At 40.8% G+C, this 18,609-nt stretch overlaps 1 protein-coding gene across 1 annotated transcript in view; it reads left to right on the top strand.

Annotated features, from left to right (window-relative positions):
• The window catches only part of LOC132817324 (contactin-associated protein-like 5), a 1,293,865-nt gene that overhangs the window by 993,726 nt on the left and 281,530 nt on the right, over positions 1-18,609 (top strand). Inside the window, exon 14 of the mRNA XM_060827734.1 lies at positions 3,357-3,513. Within this exon, the coding sequence (XP_060683717.1) occupies positions 3,357-3,513 (157 nt within the window). The remainder of the gene's footprint in view (positions 1-3,356; positions 3,514-18,609) is intronic.

The following is an 18,609-nucleotide window of genomic DNA, read 5'->3' as shown; positions in this document are numbered from 1 at the left end:
AGCTGCTTTTTATCATTCTCATTGCAAACCTGGTTTGCTGTCCAGCCAACTGAGCTAACGAACATTGCCCAACTCTGATGAAAAGAATAAGGCCACAAGAATTCAAAGTTTTGAACAAACTGCAAATTCAGAACAGTAATAATATTATCCACAAATTATCTGTACTATATTTACTAATGTTCAACTAAAATTAAGCTCAGGTGAATAATGGTAACATATGAACTATGCCTGAACATCCCACAGAGCAAATCGAGTAGCAATTATTGTGAAGAGAGATACCATGGATTTCACAGAAATACCCCAATATTACTGTCACTGTGGATCACCGAATATCAACAAAACTTTGTGTCTGATTCCAATTCTTCAAGTTGTAGAGTTATATAACACAGAAACAGAACCTTTGGTCCAACTGGTCCATGTTGACCAGAAATTTTAAGCTAATCTAGTCCCGTTTATCAGCATTTAGCCCATATCCCTCTAAACACTTCCTATTTATGTACTTATCCAGACGCTTTTAAATGTTGTAACTGTATCCGGCTCCACCACTTCCTCTGGCAGCTTGATCCAGATACAAACCCCATTATGTGTGAAAAAGTTGTCCCTTAGGTCCCTTCTAAATCTTTTCCCTCTCATCTTTAACCTATGCCCCCTAGTTTTGGACTCCCCTCCCCTGGGAAGAAGACCTTGGCTTTCACCCTATCCATGCTTCTCATGATTTTATAAACCTCTGTAAGGTTACTCCTCAGCCAATAACGCACCAGGGCAAACAGCCCCAGTCTATTCAGCCTCTCCCTATAGCTCAAAACCTCTAACCCTGGCAACATCCTTGTAAATCTTTTCTGAACCCTTTCAAGTTTCACAACATCTTTCCGATGGCAGGGAAAAGGCTACTCCATCCAGGGCAACTTCGATGACTGCTCCTGTTCTGGTGGTTTTTATCTACTCCCCGGATTCTGGAAACCAATCTCCAATACATACTCACAGATACAAATTCACAGACAACGAGCCTCACTAAGCTAAAACTGCCTTTGGGATCCTGCTGAACTGCACCAAACAAATGCTCCTTATGAGCTTTTCAATCTCCACTGTCATTTACATAAGCAGTGTTAATTATTCAGAGGCTTCTTCTGAGCATGCACCGCCCCCCCCAAACCCTGTTGCCTGGCTTTTGGGAATTCTTTTGAGTTTGAGCCCCAACATTTAACTGCATCTACTCACCCCTAGAACTTCCACTTATCCCTCCCTCACAAACTACACAACTGGCCTTGGTCTTCCCCGGAGTTGAAATTGCATTGGCCTTTTCAGTAGCTCAGGATGCCCACCTTTGTCTGCTCTCCCTCACTATGTCAGTCACCAGCTGCCTATAACTGTTCTCTATTGAAAACCTTGCCTTGCCCTAATTCCTAAACGGGATTAAATTGAGCAGCGATTGGATCTCAAACTCGCGTGGAGCTGTCTGTCCTTGAATGTTATGATTGCTCGCCATGTTTTGGTGTTCACAGTGCAAACCTCATAAAATAAAAATAAGTTTCACCTCGCCAGCGGTACCATTTCAAATAGTGAATGCTGATTCAAAAGTGAAGGTCATGCTGGTCCAATGTTATTGATTTCTTTGGAGAAGCAACAGAAAGTGGAGACAAGCGTATTTCTTTTCAAACCACTTGTGAGTTGTGAACCTCACTTACAAAGCATACAGAAATGCAAACTAAAATACTGTGTTCGTTTCTAAGAATTTAGTCTGAATAGCAATCATCTTGGACTAAACTTTCGAGAACCTTAGTTCATACCTGCTTATAGAAATTTGTACATCGTTTGTTGTGGTATTCCAAAATGTATATAGAAGCACTGGAGTAAATTCAAGAAGTTTCACAAGGATGAAAGCAGAACTAAATGGTTTTTAAGTAGCTTGAGAAACTGAACAGGCATGGTTTCTTCGCTTGGCTATAATGGTGTTTATAGTCGATTGAGTGATTTGATAGGGGAAAAGATAGAGGTACAGGGGAACCTCGATTATCCAAATGCCTCAGGTGGGGAGTACTTTATTTGGATAATCGAATGTGCAGATAATTGAATGCCAGATAACACAGTTTAGCCAAGTATCGGGAGTTTGCAATCTTATCCAGAGAATCCAAAATTTGGATAATCGAATGTAGGATAATTGAGGTTCCTCTGCATTTCCACAGATGACAGAGTTCAAACTTAGAGACCTGAAAGATGAAATAGTTATTAACAAACCCATTAGGGAATTCATGAAAAGTCTTCTTCACCCAAAAAATGGTGAGCATGTGTTTTGTATTGAAGGGGAAGCTAAGACAAGGAAAATGGAAATATGAGATTATTCTATTAGGAGGAGATAATGACAGTGGGAGCACATTCATATGGAACATAATCAATGACTGAACCAATTGTTTAAGTGGCCAGTTTCTGTACTCAATGTAATTAAGAAGTCCCAGGGACAATGCAAATACTGCTTCCTCAGTTATGATAAATCACATTTTAATTATTTTTTAATGATGACAAGTTGTGCAAAATCTTGGAGCAAACATCATAAAATGGTGCTTTCAAACATAATGCTCTTAACACTCATTTCTTTATATTTGTTGGTACAATAAAGAGATCATATAATCACAACAATTTTGTTTTTAATTTTCACTGTCTGGCACTATTCCAGTTTCTTGTAATTGCCTATAAAAAATCATAAGTGGTTCTGCACTTCATGCTTGAAGAAAGTTTATGTTTGTAAAAGATTAAAAATACAAAGCACATTTTACACCGTGTGTTTAGTGGCAAAAAAGATAAATGAGCTATGATACCACTTTTTTAATCAAGCTGTCATTGAGGAGAGATTGGTTCAACTGAGCCTTTATCCACGAGAGTTTAGAAGGATGAGAAGCAATCTGATTGAACGATACAAAATTCTATCAGGGATGAACGGACTGGATGTAGGGCAGATGTTTCCCCCACCTGGTGATTCGAGAAACAGGAATCATGGTATCAGGATATTGAGTGATACATTTAGGAGTGAGATGAAAACATTTTTCTTCTCTCAAAGGGTAGTGAACCTGTGAATTCTCTATCACAGAAGATTGTGGAGCCTAAGTCTTGAATTTATTTAAGGAAGACATAGATAAATATTCAGATATTAATGGCATTGGGGGTGCAGGAAGAAAGCAAGAACATGGTAAAGAAATAGAGCCATAATCAAATTGAATAGTCGAGTAGGCTTGAAGTTCAGAATGACCTACTCCAAGTTTCTGTGGTTGTCCACTAAAGCTTAGATTATCCCAAATCCATAAAATCTAAAATTTGCTTTGAAGTTCTACAGGTTATAGAGTTACATTTGTATTTTCTTTCAGGTGGCACACCATTGACCTGGTGGATTGGGAGGACCAATGAGAAGCAAACTTACTGGGGAGGTTCATCGCCAGGCATTCAGAAATGTGCCTGCGGAGTGGAGGAGAGCTGCTTGGATACCAAGTACCACTGTAACTGCGATGCTGACAGAGATGAATGGTACTGTGACATTTTGAGATGATGGTGTGCCTCACCAGCTTTATTCCAATGTTTCAGAGTTTATCTCAGTGGTTCCCATCTTGTGTGTTCACTATGGATTTAGCATTTGTGCCTTAGGGCCTGAAGCTCTGATTTGATCTTGGCTGTGACTTGGTTGGATCACTGAAGGGGACCCAGAAAGTGGAGTGCTGTCTGTTTATACTGAGGTTCTGTGATTTTGGAAGATTAGCAAGGTTTCAGAAGAGGGATTCTGGCAAAGTTTCTGCTTTCCCGCCACCCCCCTCTCCCCCCGGTCTCCATATCAAGCAGACATAAACTAAGTTCCTTAGAGACTTGGGAAATATTACACTCTTGGTAAACCTCATTTGAACTCTTGCCAAATTAGCATAATATTTAATAAGTGCCTATCTATCAATATAATTGTTAATGAGCGTCAAACAACTTTTATTTTTAGGAAAAAAGATTCAGAAAGTAAGCAGTTCAAAAATGGGGTTATGTTCCTTTGTGTTGTAACTCCTTTAAGAGATTTATAAAATGTCAATCTCATTTTCTTTCGAACATTTCCTACCTCTCTGACATAGTTGCACCATAATATTCTCTGCTCCAGCAACATCTGCCCCTTTGCATTTTAAGATCAAAACACTTCAAATACAAACAGCCAAACAGCTGGATGTGAAGCTATCACACAAAGAAGGTCCAGTTATTAATGCTCTCATTTTCAATCATGTGGCTTTAAAAGCCCAATGCCAACATGCCAACTTTCCACCAACATTCAAACCAGTGGGAGAGGTTGGGAAAGGAAAGCAGCAACTGATCTCAAGTTAATGCTGAGTTTTGTCAGGCTGTGGATTAGCTAAGGGAGGGCGGGAAGGATGAGTGAGGCTGAGAGACAGAATTTGAGCTGTTTATCCTCTGACTTGTTACCTTTCACTGAATGGTAAGTTCAGTTCCATTTAATTTTGCTCTTCCCTTGTTGCATGACTATGACCAGTACAGAATATATTTTAATGTATTCTGCCGTTCCACATTGCCTTCAGACAATGTTCCTTTAATTTGATTTTTTTTAAAAAATCAGGCTGCGTTTTGCAGCAGAAGCAGAACTCCACTCTAGTGGGGGTTTAAGTGCTGTCAACGTAAAGTGCTCCCACTCCCTCTGAGACAGATCATTTAAAACGGCCGCTGCGGACTGCCAATTACCTGACACTCCAGACACAATGCATACAGATATGTGTCCATAATGCAGACCTGCAGCTGCCTTTCAAAAGGGGTTGAAATAAATGGAGGAGACAGATCTGTCAGTTATGTCACCTGAATGCATCCTCTTCATCTGCTGGGTAACCTGAAATGGCAAGTCTCCTGAATGCCTTTGGGTTGTAACATGAAATGTCCGCTGTCTGTTGTCAGACAAATTCTTTCATCGAGGTCGATGGCCCCTTCACCATGCCAAAAGTATACTTATTAAATCAATGCAAGCTTTCCGATTGGTGCCTGACTCCTGACTGCTAGGTTCCCAACAGTCAGATTCAGTCGTGCAGCTGGGATAATGAATGCTTACATTCTTGGATTATTAGTTCTGAAGTTGCCTCATTCATGTCAGTCATCTATATGACCCTTTTCTATGTTGTGTCACTGTTGGCATCGTCTGTATATTGATTTCTTGCTCTTCTTGATTCATAGATCCCTGTAGGAATCCTCAATTTCTTGTCACCAAACCTCTGATTGAACTCTGGCTGTACACTTCACAATACAGAAGAACCCCTGGTATATGCTTTCTCATGCATTGTCTGAAAGAGAAGCTGGAATATCTCGTCTTTTTTCATACACTCATCAATGATCAATGAGTGTGAGAAGCAGTCAGTGCTTAAGGTATCTGTTCTGAGCCAACTGGCTGGAGTTTTGGTCTGGCCACTCCTTCAACACAACAGCAGGGAATGATAACAGAGACTTACCGACTCTTTTGTTCCTTATAAGCCTTCGGTGACTTGTTCACCATTGTTTCTTCTTGGCCATGTGAAGCATTTTCTCTTTGCCATTGTAGGTAACCTCACCAGATTCTTGACTCTTTCTGTGTTCCATCATGAGTCTGGGAGTTAAATCTTTTATTTCCATTGGTGGGTGAAACTAGAATCAGGAGGCATAGTCTCAAAATAAGAGGGAGCAGATTTAGGACAGAGTTGAGGGGGAACTTCTTCACCCAAAGGGTTCTGAATCTGTGGAATTCCCTGCCCAGTGAAGCAGTTGAGGCTACCTCGTTGAGTGTTTTTAAGGCAAAGAAAAATAGATTTTTGAAAAGTGAAGGAATTAAGCTTTATGGTGAGTAGATGCGTAAGTGAAACTGAATCCATGAAAAGATCACCCATGATCTTATTGAATGGCGAAGCAGGCTCGATGGGCCAGATGGCCTACTCCTGCGTTGGGTCTTATGTCCTTTTGGTTGGCACCAGTTTGTTTCTGCACTAGTTGCTCTCCAGAATTTTGTCAAATCTTTCTGACTGTCCTAAGTAACTTGAAGTCATGGGGAAATGGTGTCCAGCTGTTAATGTGACTCGACTGGTAGTAAAGAAACCTAGGTTGATGTTCTGGGGATGTGGTCCTGTATCCCATCATGGCAAATGGTGAAATTTGATTTCAATGAAAGAAAACCCTGGAATTAGAAGCTATTTTGATAACAATCATTGTTGTTTGTCACAAACTCCCATCGGGTTCACGAGTACCTTTTAGGGAAGGAGATCTGCCATGTTCATCCAGTCTGTTGTATGTATGACTTCAGACCCAGAGAATTGTGGTTGATTCTCAGCTTTTCTCTGTGTAACTCAATGTGAACATTAAATGCTGTCCACATCCCATGAATGAATAAAAGAAAAATTGTGGCATTCATGCACTTTCACAAAATAAAGACAGTTGATTGTGAACAACATAATCATTTTCGAATGTCTTACACACCTGTGCTATGGTATAACTGTGACATTATTGTCTCCTTGACAATCATTCCACTGACATCATGAAATGTCATCTCTGTAGTAAAGGCTGTTCTTAAGACATAGTATCTAGTCTGATAGGATAATGACTTTGACGCTTAGAATCAAGCTTAAAATTTAAGAGAATGCCCATTAAAATGAACGCATTCTTTGAAACTCATATCATAGGCTCTTATACCTGGCATTTGTGCAACTTCAACTGTGCAACAATTTTATTAAAAATCACACACCACCAGGTTATATTCCAACAGGTTTAATTGGAAGCACACAAGCCGGTGTTGTGTGATTTTTAACTTTGTATACCCCAGTCCAACACCGGCATCTCCAAATCACAACAATTTTGTTGACACTTAACTGCCCTTCGAATCTGAGTATGTTCCGAAGTGCTTTAAATTTAAACCATGGTCACTGTCATGCTGTGGCAAGTAACAGCCAGTTTGCGTGCAGTAACCTCCCACAATGAAGAGAGATTCTTTCATGGTTCACCTTGTTAAGAGGGTCCAGCAGCAGGAGGCACTGCTTACTGATGCAGTTAGAAATAAGGGTGGAAATCAGGGTAAAACATTTCAGCTCAATGCATAATTGAAATCTGAAATGAAGTCAGCTAAAACTGTTCAAACAGACAGTCCAATTGGATCAAGAACAGTTTGAGGAACAGGGAAATTGATTTGAAAGATATAACCAAAAAAGTAGATCTAAGAGATTGGTAGATTAAATGGCAAACAATCACATTGAGCTTCTTTGGCTTCTTAGATATTGTTTTTGTGAGATTTCCAGTCAATGTGTAACAATATCCTTCCAGTTGCATAAGCTTTCAGAATTATTTTAACTTATGCCACAAATTGATCTGTTGTCAGGCATCCACAGCGACCTGCTGCTTAAACCAAGGGGGAATAAAATAGGATTTACATGGGATTTGAAACTGTATCAGTTTCAATCAAGCATTCAGACATGCCTCACGGCTATTAATCCATGTAAACTTCAATGAAATCCCTGATAGCTTACCCTGATTCCATTGGACAAGTAATCTTTAATGTAGTGATTGAAATGGTTCCAAAGATGCAATGAAAAAGCTAGTGCCAGTTTCGTTTCTTTTGTTGACTCTTATGATCATGTGTTCTGTCTAACATTGTTAAGGTTTGGGGAGATATTGATCGAAGAACGTGTTTGAAGGTCAGCCTCATTTTTATTTTGGGCAATGCTGTGGTAAAATTCCTGCATTGCCACCAACTGATAAAGAATTTCATTTTATTCCAATGTGTTTTTTTTTAATATGGCTTAAATTTAGAATTTCTGATTGTTAATGTGGTCACTAATGTGGTTAAAATAAAGTAGGTTATTACTGGATTGTGGCTGAAAATGTGTTGCTGGAAAAGCGCAGCAGGTCAGGCAGCATCCAAGAAACAGGAGATTCGACGTTTCAGGCATAAGCCCTTGTTCAGAAACACATTTTCAGCTCTGATCTACAGCATCTGCAGACCTCACTTTCTCCTCCTATAAGTGGATTGTGTAGTATGAGCACAGCAAGCAATGCAAAAGATGTTAAAACCCTATGATGTGCTAAAGCCCAACTCAAAAATCGGTTACCGTGAGTAATTCCTATTAAATTCCCATTATTTCTGAAAGGTAGGTTAACTTGCTTCTGGATTTTATTAGAAGATGAAGAGATGTTTGGGGCCAAGATGACTTCCTTTCTGATTTTCTCCTCACTGTAGAGAATGTCAAAGCTTGATATTATGGGGCAATAGTCAAGGGTAGAGTGTAATATTCCAGCAACAAACCCCCACCAAGAAATAAAGTTGGTTCCTGACAACAAACTTATAAACTGCCTTTCCCCACACACCCCGGCGACAGACTGGATTTGTTGAAGCCAGACTTTCACCCATCCTTGGACAGGAACATCTTGAGAATTGATGGCCAATCCGATTGTTTGGGGACAATCCAAACAGCGCCACAAGCTGCAGTGGTCCCTGCCCAGACTGCAGGAAGCACTGCAGAGAACGTTGCTGGCATTTGGACACACTAAGTCCTGAGCCAGAATGGATCACATGTCGTAAGGAGAGGGTCAGGGGTTAGGTTCTGGAGGCTAGGCCAGGGAGGAACAGCACAACGTTTGGAGGGAGGCACCCCTGAATGACATACCCGCACATATCCTGCATTTCCTCAGAACTGTACCAAGAAATGGCCTTTCCATTCTCATCCACCTGCATTAATGTTGATGGTTGTGTAAGTGATTGAGAGCTTTAAATGGGCAATAATTGGCCATTTTTAAAATCCTAATAAGCCGAAGGCTGGTTAGAACATAGAACATAGAACATAGAAAAATACAGCGCAGTACAGGCCCTTCGGCCCTCGATGTTGTGCCGACCAAAGTCTACCTAACCTACACTAGCCCAATAACCTCCATATGCTTATCCAATGCCCGCTTAAATGACCATAAAGAGGGAGAGTTCACCACTGCTACTGGCAGGGCATTCCATGAACTCACAACCCGCTGAGTAAAGAGAAGTGATACCTTACTCTCCCCTTTCTGTTGTGGGGAATAGCTTAGACGTGGGTAGAATGGCAGTCAGCTGGCCATCCAGTATGATTTATGTTCTCCACTGCCTATTTGGAAACTGAAGGGAGGCAATGGCTTAGTGGTATTGCCAATGGACTGTTAATTCAGCGATCCAGATAACGTTCTGGGTCCTGGGTTTGAATGCTGCTATGACAGATGGTGGAATTTGAATTAATTAAATATCTAAATTTAAGAATCTAATGATGACTGTGAATCCATTGCTGGTTGTCAGGAAAACTCATTTGGTTCCATAATGTCCTTTAGGGAAGGAAACTGCCATCTTTACCTGTTCTGGCCTACATGTAACTCCTGACCCACAGCAATGTGGTCAACTCTGAACTGCCCACTGGGCAATTAAGGATGAGCAGTAAATGCTGCCAACCAGCGACACCCTCATCCCATGAATAAATAAAGAATATAAGGTGGTCCTTCAAATCCAGTTCTAATTATGGACCAAATATAGGCAATTGAGACTAGCACAGTTTGGGAAACCTGGTTGACAGGGACAAATTGGCTTGCAGGGTCTGTTTCCATGCTGCATGACTCAATGGCTCTATCTATTATTCCCCACCTCAACCCTGTGTCCCAAAGATGGAGGCAATGCCCTGGTGGTATTATCGCTTGACTATTAATCCAGAAATTCAGTTGATGTTCTGGGGACTCAGGTTCAAATCCCACAATTGCAGATGATGGAATTTGAATTCAATAAGTAAACTGAAATTAAGAGTTTGATGATGACCATGATTCCATTGTTAATTTTTAGAAAAAAAACATCACTAATGTCATTTAGGGAAGGAAATCTGCCATCCTTACCTGGTCTGGCCTACATGTGACTCAAGACCACAGCAAAGTGGTTGATTCTTAACTGCTCTTTGGGCAATTACGGATGTGCAATAAATGCTGGCCTTGCCAGAGTAGCTAAGATCCCATGAGTGAATATTTTAAAAAATCTGTCCCTGATATTGCACAGCCAGGTGAAGTTATGAGCAAAGGTTTTACATTAGAATGCTCATAGGGCCATGATTTTCCAATCATTTATTTAAATAAAGAGAAATGGATATTCTAACATGATCAAATGCAGAAAAGAATTGTGTGGCAATATTAAAGAACTGCAGCTGACAATTTTCAAGGTGGAAATCTGTAACCAGTGGGTTGCTGCAGGTATCAGTGTTATTATGTATAATATATAGAATGGACTTGGATGTGGAAAGTGAATGGACTATAGACAAGTTTGCAGATGACAAAAAAAAAGTGAAAAAGGAAATGGGGAGGATGGCAAACAGTTTGCAGAGGGATATGGGCAGATTAAGTGACTGGGCAAAAAAATTAGTGGATGGAATGTAATATGGGAAATGTGAGGGTTTGTACTTTGGCAAAAAAGAATAGAAGAGAATGCAGAAAGCTGCAGAACAAAGAGATTTGGGAGCCATCTTCCAAGAATCACAAATAACTAGCATCTATAGTCATCTTCTAAGAATCACAAAACTAGCATCTAAGCTCGGATGGTAATAGGGAAGGAGGATGGAATGTTGGCCTTTATATCAAAGGGAATGGAGAATAAAAGTAGAGAGGGTTTGCTTCAACTGTTCAAGGCACTACTCAGACCACAGCTGAAGTACTCTAACAGTTTTAGGCCCCTAACCAAAGGAAAGATATACTGGCATTGGAGATAGTCCAAAGAATGTTCACTAGGTTGATCCCAGATATGGATGGATGAGGACAGCTTGAGGGGCAGCAGGGCAGCTAACCAGTAATGGTTAGCACTGCTGCCTCATAGCACCAGGGTCCCAGGTTTGATTCCAGCCTCGGGCAACTGTCTATGTGGAGTTTGCACATTCTCCCCGTGTCTGAGTGGATTTCCTCTGAATGCTCCAGTTTCGGCCCACAGTCCAAAGCTGTGCAGGTCATGTGAATTGTGAATTGGCTATGCTAACTTTCCCATAACGTTAGGTGCATTAGTCAGAGGGAAATTGGTCTGGGTGGGTTATTCTTTGGAGGGTTGGTGTGGATTTGTTGGGCTGAATCTAATCTAGATTTAACCTGTACTCATTGGAATATGGAAGAATGAAAAGCAAACTTATTGCAACATGTACGATTCTTAGATGACATGACCTTATAGGAGAGTCGAGAACCAGAGAGCATAACCTCAGAATAAAGGGTTACACATTTAAGACAGAGATGAGGAGACATTTCCTTTCTCAGAGGGTCTGTGAATCTGTGGAATTCTTTACCACAGAGGATGGTTGAAGTTGGGTTGTTGAGTATATTTAAGCCTGAGACAGACAGACTTTTTATATTATCAGTAAGGAAATCAAGGATTATGGGAATCAATGGAAAAGACAGGATTGTGGGATTAAGGATTATGAGATCAGCCATGATCCCATTTGATTTTGGAGCATACTTGATGAGCTAAACAACCTCTCATCTCCCATGTTTTATTATCTTATGATCACAGAGTCATGGAGCTATACCGCATAGCAACAGGTCCTTTGGCCCAGCATGCCTAACAAACACCAAACCAAACTAATCCCATTTACCTAGACTTATTTCATAGCCTACTGTGCCCTGGTATTTGAACTGCATGTCCAGATAATTCTTGAATGTTGCACAACGACTTATCTCCATTACCCTCTCAGACAGTGTGTCCCACATTTCCACCAGCCCCTGGGTGAAAAAAAATGTTGCATATTCCCTCTGAACAAGCTCACCTTAGTCAAGTGGCAGATGGAGTTTAATTCAGATAAATGCGAGGTGCTGCATTTTGGGAAAGCAAATCTTAGCAGGACTTAACACTTAATGGTAAGGCCCTAGAGAGTGTTGCTGAACAAAGAGACATTGGAGTGCAAGTTCATAGCTCCTTGAAAGTGGAGTCGCAGGTAGATAGGATAGTGACGAAGGTGTTTGGTATGCTTACTTTTATTGGTCAGAGTATTGAGTACAGGAGTTGAGAGGTCATGTTGCAGCTGTGCATGACATTGGTTAGGCCACTGTTGGAGTATTACATGCAGTTTTGGTCTCCTTTCCATTGAAAAGATGTTGTGAAACTTGAAAGGGTTCAGAAAAGATTTACAAGGATGCTGCCAGGGTTGGAGGATTTGAGCTATGGGGAGAGATTGAACAGGCTGGAGCTGTTTTCCCTGGAGCGTCGGAGGTTGAGGCGTGACCTTATAGAAGTTTACAAAATTATGAAGGGCATGGATAGGATAAATAGACAAAGTCTTTTCTCTGGGGTAGGAGAGTCCAAAACTTGAGGGCATAGGTTTAGGATGAGAGGGAAAAGATATAAAAGGGACCTAAGGGGTAACTTTTTCACACAGAGGGTGGTACATGTATGGAATGAGCTGCCAGAGGAGGAGGCTGTTACAATTGCAACATTTAAGAGGCATTTGGATGGGTATATGAATAGGAAGGGTTTGGAGGGATATGGGCCAGGTGTTGGCAGCTGGGACTAGATTGGGTTGGGATATCTGGTCGGCATGGATGGGCTGGACCGAAGGGTCTGTTTCCATGCTGTACATCTTCTGATTCTATGACTCTATGGTGTTAGGCACATCTGCCATGGGGAAAAGATTCTCATGATCTACCTTGTCTATGCCTCTCATAATTCTGTACACATTAATCAGATTCCCCCTTCAGCCTCATCTGCTTCAAGGAAAACAAACTCAACCCATCTAGTCTGTCCCCATAGCTGAGGCTTTCCATCCCAGACAACATCCTGGTGAATCTCCCCTGCACTCTTTCTAGTGCAATCGTGTCCTTCCGATAATGTGACGAACAGAACTGCACATGATATCCTATCCTATGTTTTATAAAGTTGTAAAAAGACTTCCTTGCTCCTATACTCGAAGGCAGGCATCCCCTATGGTTTCTTCACTACCCTGTCAACCTGTGTTGACATCTTCAGGGATCTATGGATTTGTAGAGCAATATCACCTCTAAAGCATTCATTTTAGGCTGATATTCACCTCCCCATTCTAATCTACAACCAATTGCATTTTGCTTTTCCATCCCAACTAATTAATTGCCCAAAACGTCGAATTTCCTGTTCCTTGGATGCTGCCTGACCTGCTGCGCTTTAACCAGCAACACATTTTCAGCGCTAATTCATTGAACATGCAAATTGGACTTTAGAGCTCAGATAAATAGCAACAATCCAGAGTGATCTTCTCCAGAATGTTCTTTATCAGCACCAAAGCACTGTTACAATAGTTACAGGTACCGCCTTTCAGATGAGACTTGAATCTAAATTTCCATGTTTGCTAGAAGCTGCTGTGCCTAATTGAGATCTATGTCATACATAGTGACTACACTTCATTATGTGTTTAAAAGATGCAATAAGCATATATGGCTTTCTTTCTTTTGAAAGTGATAGTGTGGGCCATTTGGAAGGATAGATTAGATAGGGAGGAGTTATTCCTATTCATGAAAAGAGAAAAGAGAATGAGAGGGCTTAGACTTAAAGTGATGTACAAATGGTGATGTGAGACTCAAAACGTTTTCACACAGTATTTCGGGTATGGATAGTACAACCTGGAAATTTGCTGGAGACAGGTTCAATGAAGGCACTCAAGGGCATTTGGATAGAAAAGGGACATGGGTACAAGACAGGAGACTGGCTTTTTATACAATCCCTACAGTGTGGTAACAGGCCATTAGGCCCAACAAGTCCACACCGAGTTTCTGAAGGGCATCTCCACATGCCCCCCACTCCCATTCCCATTCCCCAACCCTACAATTCCCATGGCCAAAGCACTCAACCTACACATCCTGGACTTTATGGGTAATTTAGCATGGCCGATCCACCTAACTTGCACATTTTTAGACTGTGGGAGGAAATCGGAGCACTTGGAGGAAACCCCTGCAGACACGGGGAGAACGTGCAAACTCCACACAGTCATCTGAGGGTGGAATTGAACCTAGGAGCTGTGAGGCATCAGTAATAACCACTGCGCCACCTTGCAGCCTCCAGCTCTAGGTACAGGCATTATGGACTGAATTTGCACAGATTCTGTGAGGTGTAGGTGAACAAGAGGCCAAATGCTCTCATTTTGAGCTGTAAGCGACTGTGAACAGTTACAGCGTTGCTGAAGATGTATTTACATGTGAATACGACAACTTCCAAATGGTACAGGGAGAAAGGTTTGGAGAAAGGACTAGAATAGATGGGAATTTGGCATAGGCCCGGAGGGCTATGTGTCTGAAATACCTATGATGTGGCTGTCTCGGATTAAAATAGTTTCTTTGATTTATGCTCTTGATGTATAAATCTCGGTGCTCACTAGAGTGTGTAATTTGTAAAACTGATTATTCTCAGTCACTGGATTTCCAGCACTTCCAGCCGAATAGATTAAAACTGCTCAAGGCTCCAGTCACACTAACTGTAGCAGATTTGTGCAGTGAAGCCTCTTTCTGTTCTGCAGCTACAGTGTAAATGAAGGCAGAATTTAGAATCAGGTCCTCCACAGAGGTGCAAAGAGAGTTTGGAGCTTGTCATTCAATTCACACTCTGGGGAGGTCATTTTACGATTTAATGTGACAGCGTAAATGAGGGCTAAGTTAACCGGCAGCCCCTCCCACACTTCTCCTCATTTTTATTTAATAGAAAAATTATCAGCAGTGCTATAAATAAAAAGGACACCTGCACCTCGGCATATCCTCTTCTTGCATTCTTGCAACAAGCTCATGCGATTTACGTTAAGAATGAGTTATTTCATATGTTTTACACCATGCTATAATTACTGCAAAGTTAACTTTTAACTTTGTTCTTTCTTTCTACCTTGTTCTTATGATCTCAACCTAGGAATTTGTACCTAAGATGGTGCCTTGTGTGGTGACATTATACACTTTTCACTGTACTCCTACACTCGAATACTCATTACAATAAAATCAAAATGAAAAATATTAACGTCAAGGAATATCACCAGAAACATAAGGAATGTTAAAACCCCGCACAATGCTTGGATTTGTTTCTGGGTTTCTTCCTTGAAGCAAGCTATTGAACACACTTTATTTGCTCAAAAAAGGACATGATTCATACAAGGCCAGAAGTCACATGACGCCAGGTTATAGTCCAACAGGTTTATTTGAAATCACAAGCTTTCGGATCCTTGCTCCTTCATCAGGTGAAGGAGCAGCACTCTGAAAGCTTTGATTTCAAATAAACCTGTTGGACTATAAACTGGTGTGGTGTGACTTCTGGCCTTGTCCATTCCAATCCAACACAGGCACCTCCACATCATAATTCAAACGATCATGGATGGAATAGTCCAGCATGAAACCAGACCATTTTTTCCATCAAGTGTACACTTTGCAACAATCCAGTTAATCTGTAAACTCATAGATCTATCTCCCTGTATTATTTTAAATTAAAAATATAAATTAAAATTGATATTTTATCCAAGTATTTATTTAAATCTCTTCTGAACAACAATCGCAGTAATTTATGTTCATAATGCTTTTCAAATGTAGTGAAAAGTTATACAAATCCTTAACAGGTGCCTTTTCAAACAAAATATAACAGTGAGTCTCAAAAGAAAGTATTAGATTACATAACCAAAAGCTTTATCAAAGAAGATTTTAGTTGGTTTTTAAATTTGATCCATGCTTAGATTTTTGACTTACTTGTAATGCAATTATTTTGAAAGGGTGTGAGCTATTTCTGTTATGAAGGGAGGCAGGTTAATTTATTCTCCAGCAGTCTCTGTTTTTGGTTGTTTCAGATCTCCAATATTCGTAGGTTTTTAAAATAACTTTATTTTAAAGATGAATATATTCCCTATCCTGAGAGAATGTGGAGCAATCTGTTTACACAGAAGGTGTCAAATCTTTGGAATGCTCTACCCAGAAGGTTCAGACTTACATAGAGTCTGTCCAACCGCCTCAAGATTTGGAAACCATTGAGCAAGTCTACTTTTAGCCGTAGACAGGCACAGAAAATGAAAGTGAAACTCAACAGGTCTGGCAGCATCTGTGGAGAAAGAAACAGCATTAATGTTTTGAGTTTGACATGATTATTTTCTTCAGAACTGAAAAGGTTTGGAAAATGGTGGATTGTATATGATTGACAGTGGTGGAGGAAGAGTGAGAGGAAATATCGTGTGAAAGCCCAAAACAAAAGATTAAGGGGTTGCTAATTGTAATGAAAGAGAAATGGAGACGTGTGATACGTATGAAAGGGAGAAAATGAGTCCTGTCTACAGAGGATCATAGAATCCCTACAGTGTAAAAAGAGGCCATTCAGCCCTAACCAACCTTTCGAAGAACATCCCACCCAGAACCAGCCTACTAACTATCTCCATAACCCGCAGTTGTCGTGGCTAATCAACCTAGTAGGCACATCCCTGGACACTACAGAGCAGTTTAGCATGGCCAATCCACCTAAACTGCACATCTCTTTGGACTGTAGAAAGAAATTGGAGCACCAAGTGGAAACCCACACAGACACAGAGAGAATGTGCAAACTCCACCAGACATCACCTGAAAGTGGAATCGAACCTGGATTCTTAGCGCTGTGAGACAACAGTGCTAACCACTGGGCCACCTTGCTGCCCAAAGAGCAAAATTAACAAGACAAGGCTGAGGAGGAGTGGGCATGTATAAGGAAAGTGGAGGACTGACATCATCCAGTTAGGCACTGAAGTTGTAGAACTAAATAGGCCTAAATGGAGAATGACATGTTGTTCCTCAAACATATGATCCATTTAGCCTTCTCCTCTTCAAGGTGTAAACCCCTACTACTCCAATCTTTCCTGAAACTGAATGTTGTTACCTCTGCAAACATTCTTGTGAGCCTTTTCTGCACTTTCACTATAGGTTCACTTCAGTCTGAGAGAGTGGCATCCAGAACTGCACACAGTACTCCAGCTGAGATCTGACCAGTGTTTTATACAAGTTCACCATAACTTCCTTGCTCTTGTATTCTGTGCTCTTATTAATAAAGCCCATGATACACATGCTTTAATAGCCATTCTCTCCAGCTGTATTGCCATCTTGAATGACTTAAGTACCTCAACACCAAGGGCTCTCTGTGCCTGTACCTCCTTCAGAAATGATGCTCCCCCACCATCTCCACTTTACTCAGTATTGTCCCTCAATGTCCTTCTTGACAAAAATGAATTGCCTCAATTTCCACAATGTCTGCCTACTTCATAAATTTATCAAGATATGTTTGGACTTCCACATCATTCTAATGGTTTACAATGCTTCAAAGGTTCTTATCATCTGCAAACATTAAAACTACCCTCTGTTCACCAGCACCTTCATGATTTGTATGTATCAGAAAAAGTAAGGGTCTAATACCAACACCTGGGGAAATCCACTACCACCTGTTCCAGACTGAAAAACCGTGCATGAACCATTACTCTTTGTTTCCTTTTCCTCAGCCAATTTTACATTCAGGTTACTCTTGCTGTTTGTATTCCACGAGCTATAACTTTGCTCACAAATCTGTTGTGTGACCTGTACTGAATGTCTTTTGAAAGTCCACGTATACCATTTCAACATCAATGCCTTCATCAAAACTCTCTATTATCCCATCAAAATATTCCAGCAAGTTATTTAAAGATGGTTTCCCTTTAACAAATCCATGCTGACTCTTCTTAATAAACTTCTAACCTGACTAATTGTTTCTAGAAGCTTCCCCACCACCAATATTAAATTGACTAGGAATGATCAGGATTATCCCATCAAACTATTTTGACCTGCAGTCCTCTGGTACCTCCCTCAAGTCTATGGTAGACCCATTTCCTCAATTTTCTGGGTACATTTCATTGGGCCCCAAAGCCTTGTCAATATTAAGTACTGACTATTTATTTAATACATCTTCCTTGTCAATTTTAAACTTGCCCCAATGATGGTGTTTTCTCCTCTTTTACCATAGCTGAGGATCAATTGCCTCCTTGCTGAATACAGATGCCAATCATTTATTTAATTCCTCCGCCTGCTGTATAAAAGATGTTGTTAAAGGTTGCAGAAAAGATTTACAAGATATTGCTGGGGTTGGAGGGTTGAGCTATAGAGAGATGTGGAATAGGCTGGGGCCTATTCACTGAGCCAACCTACTGCCCAAAGAGCAAAATTAACAAGACAAGGCTGAGGAGGAGTGGGCATGTATAAGGAAAGTGGAGGACTGACATCTTCCAGTTAGGCACTGAAGTTGTAGGCACTCCCCTGGAGTGTTGAAGGCTGAGAAGTGGCATTATAGAGGTTTACATAATCATGAGGGACATAGATCGGATGAACAGCCAAGATCTTTTCACAAGGGTAGGGGAGTTCAAAACTAGAGGGCATAGATTTAAAGGCAAGAGATCTAAAAGAGACACAAATGGCAACTTTATTATGCAGAGGGTGATGCAGGTATGGAATAAACTGCCAAAGGAAGTGGTGGAGCTGGTACAGTAATAACATTTAAAAGACATCTGGATGGGGATATGAACAGGAAGGGTTTAGAGGGATATGGGCCAAGTGCTGGCAAATGGGACTAGGATATCTGGTCAGCATGGACAAACAGGACCAAAGGGTCTGTTTCCATGTTATACATCTCTATGAGCATCACCTTTC

The sequence above is a fragment of the Hemiscyllium ocellatum genome, chromosome 7, assembly GCF_020745735.1.
Source record: "Hemiscyllium ocellatum isolate sHemOce1 chromosome 7, sHemOce1.pat.X.cur, whole genome shotgun sequence".
NCBI lineage: Eukaryota > Metazoa > Chordata > Chondrichthyes > Orectolobiformes > Hemiscylliidae > Hemiscyllium > Hemiscyllium ocellatum.
Note: the sequence above shows the minus strand (reverse complement) of the source record. Positions and strands in the feature narration are given on the sequence as shown.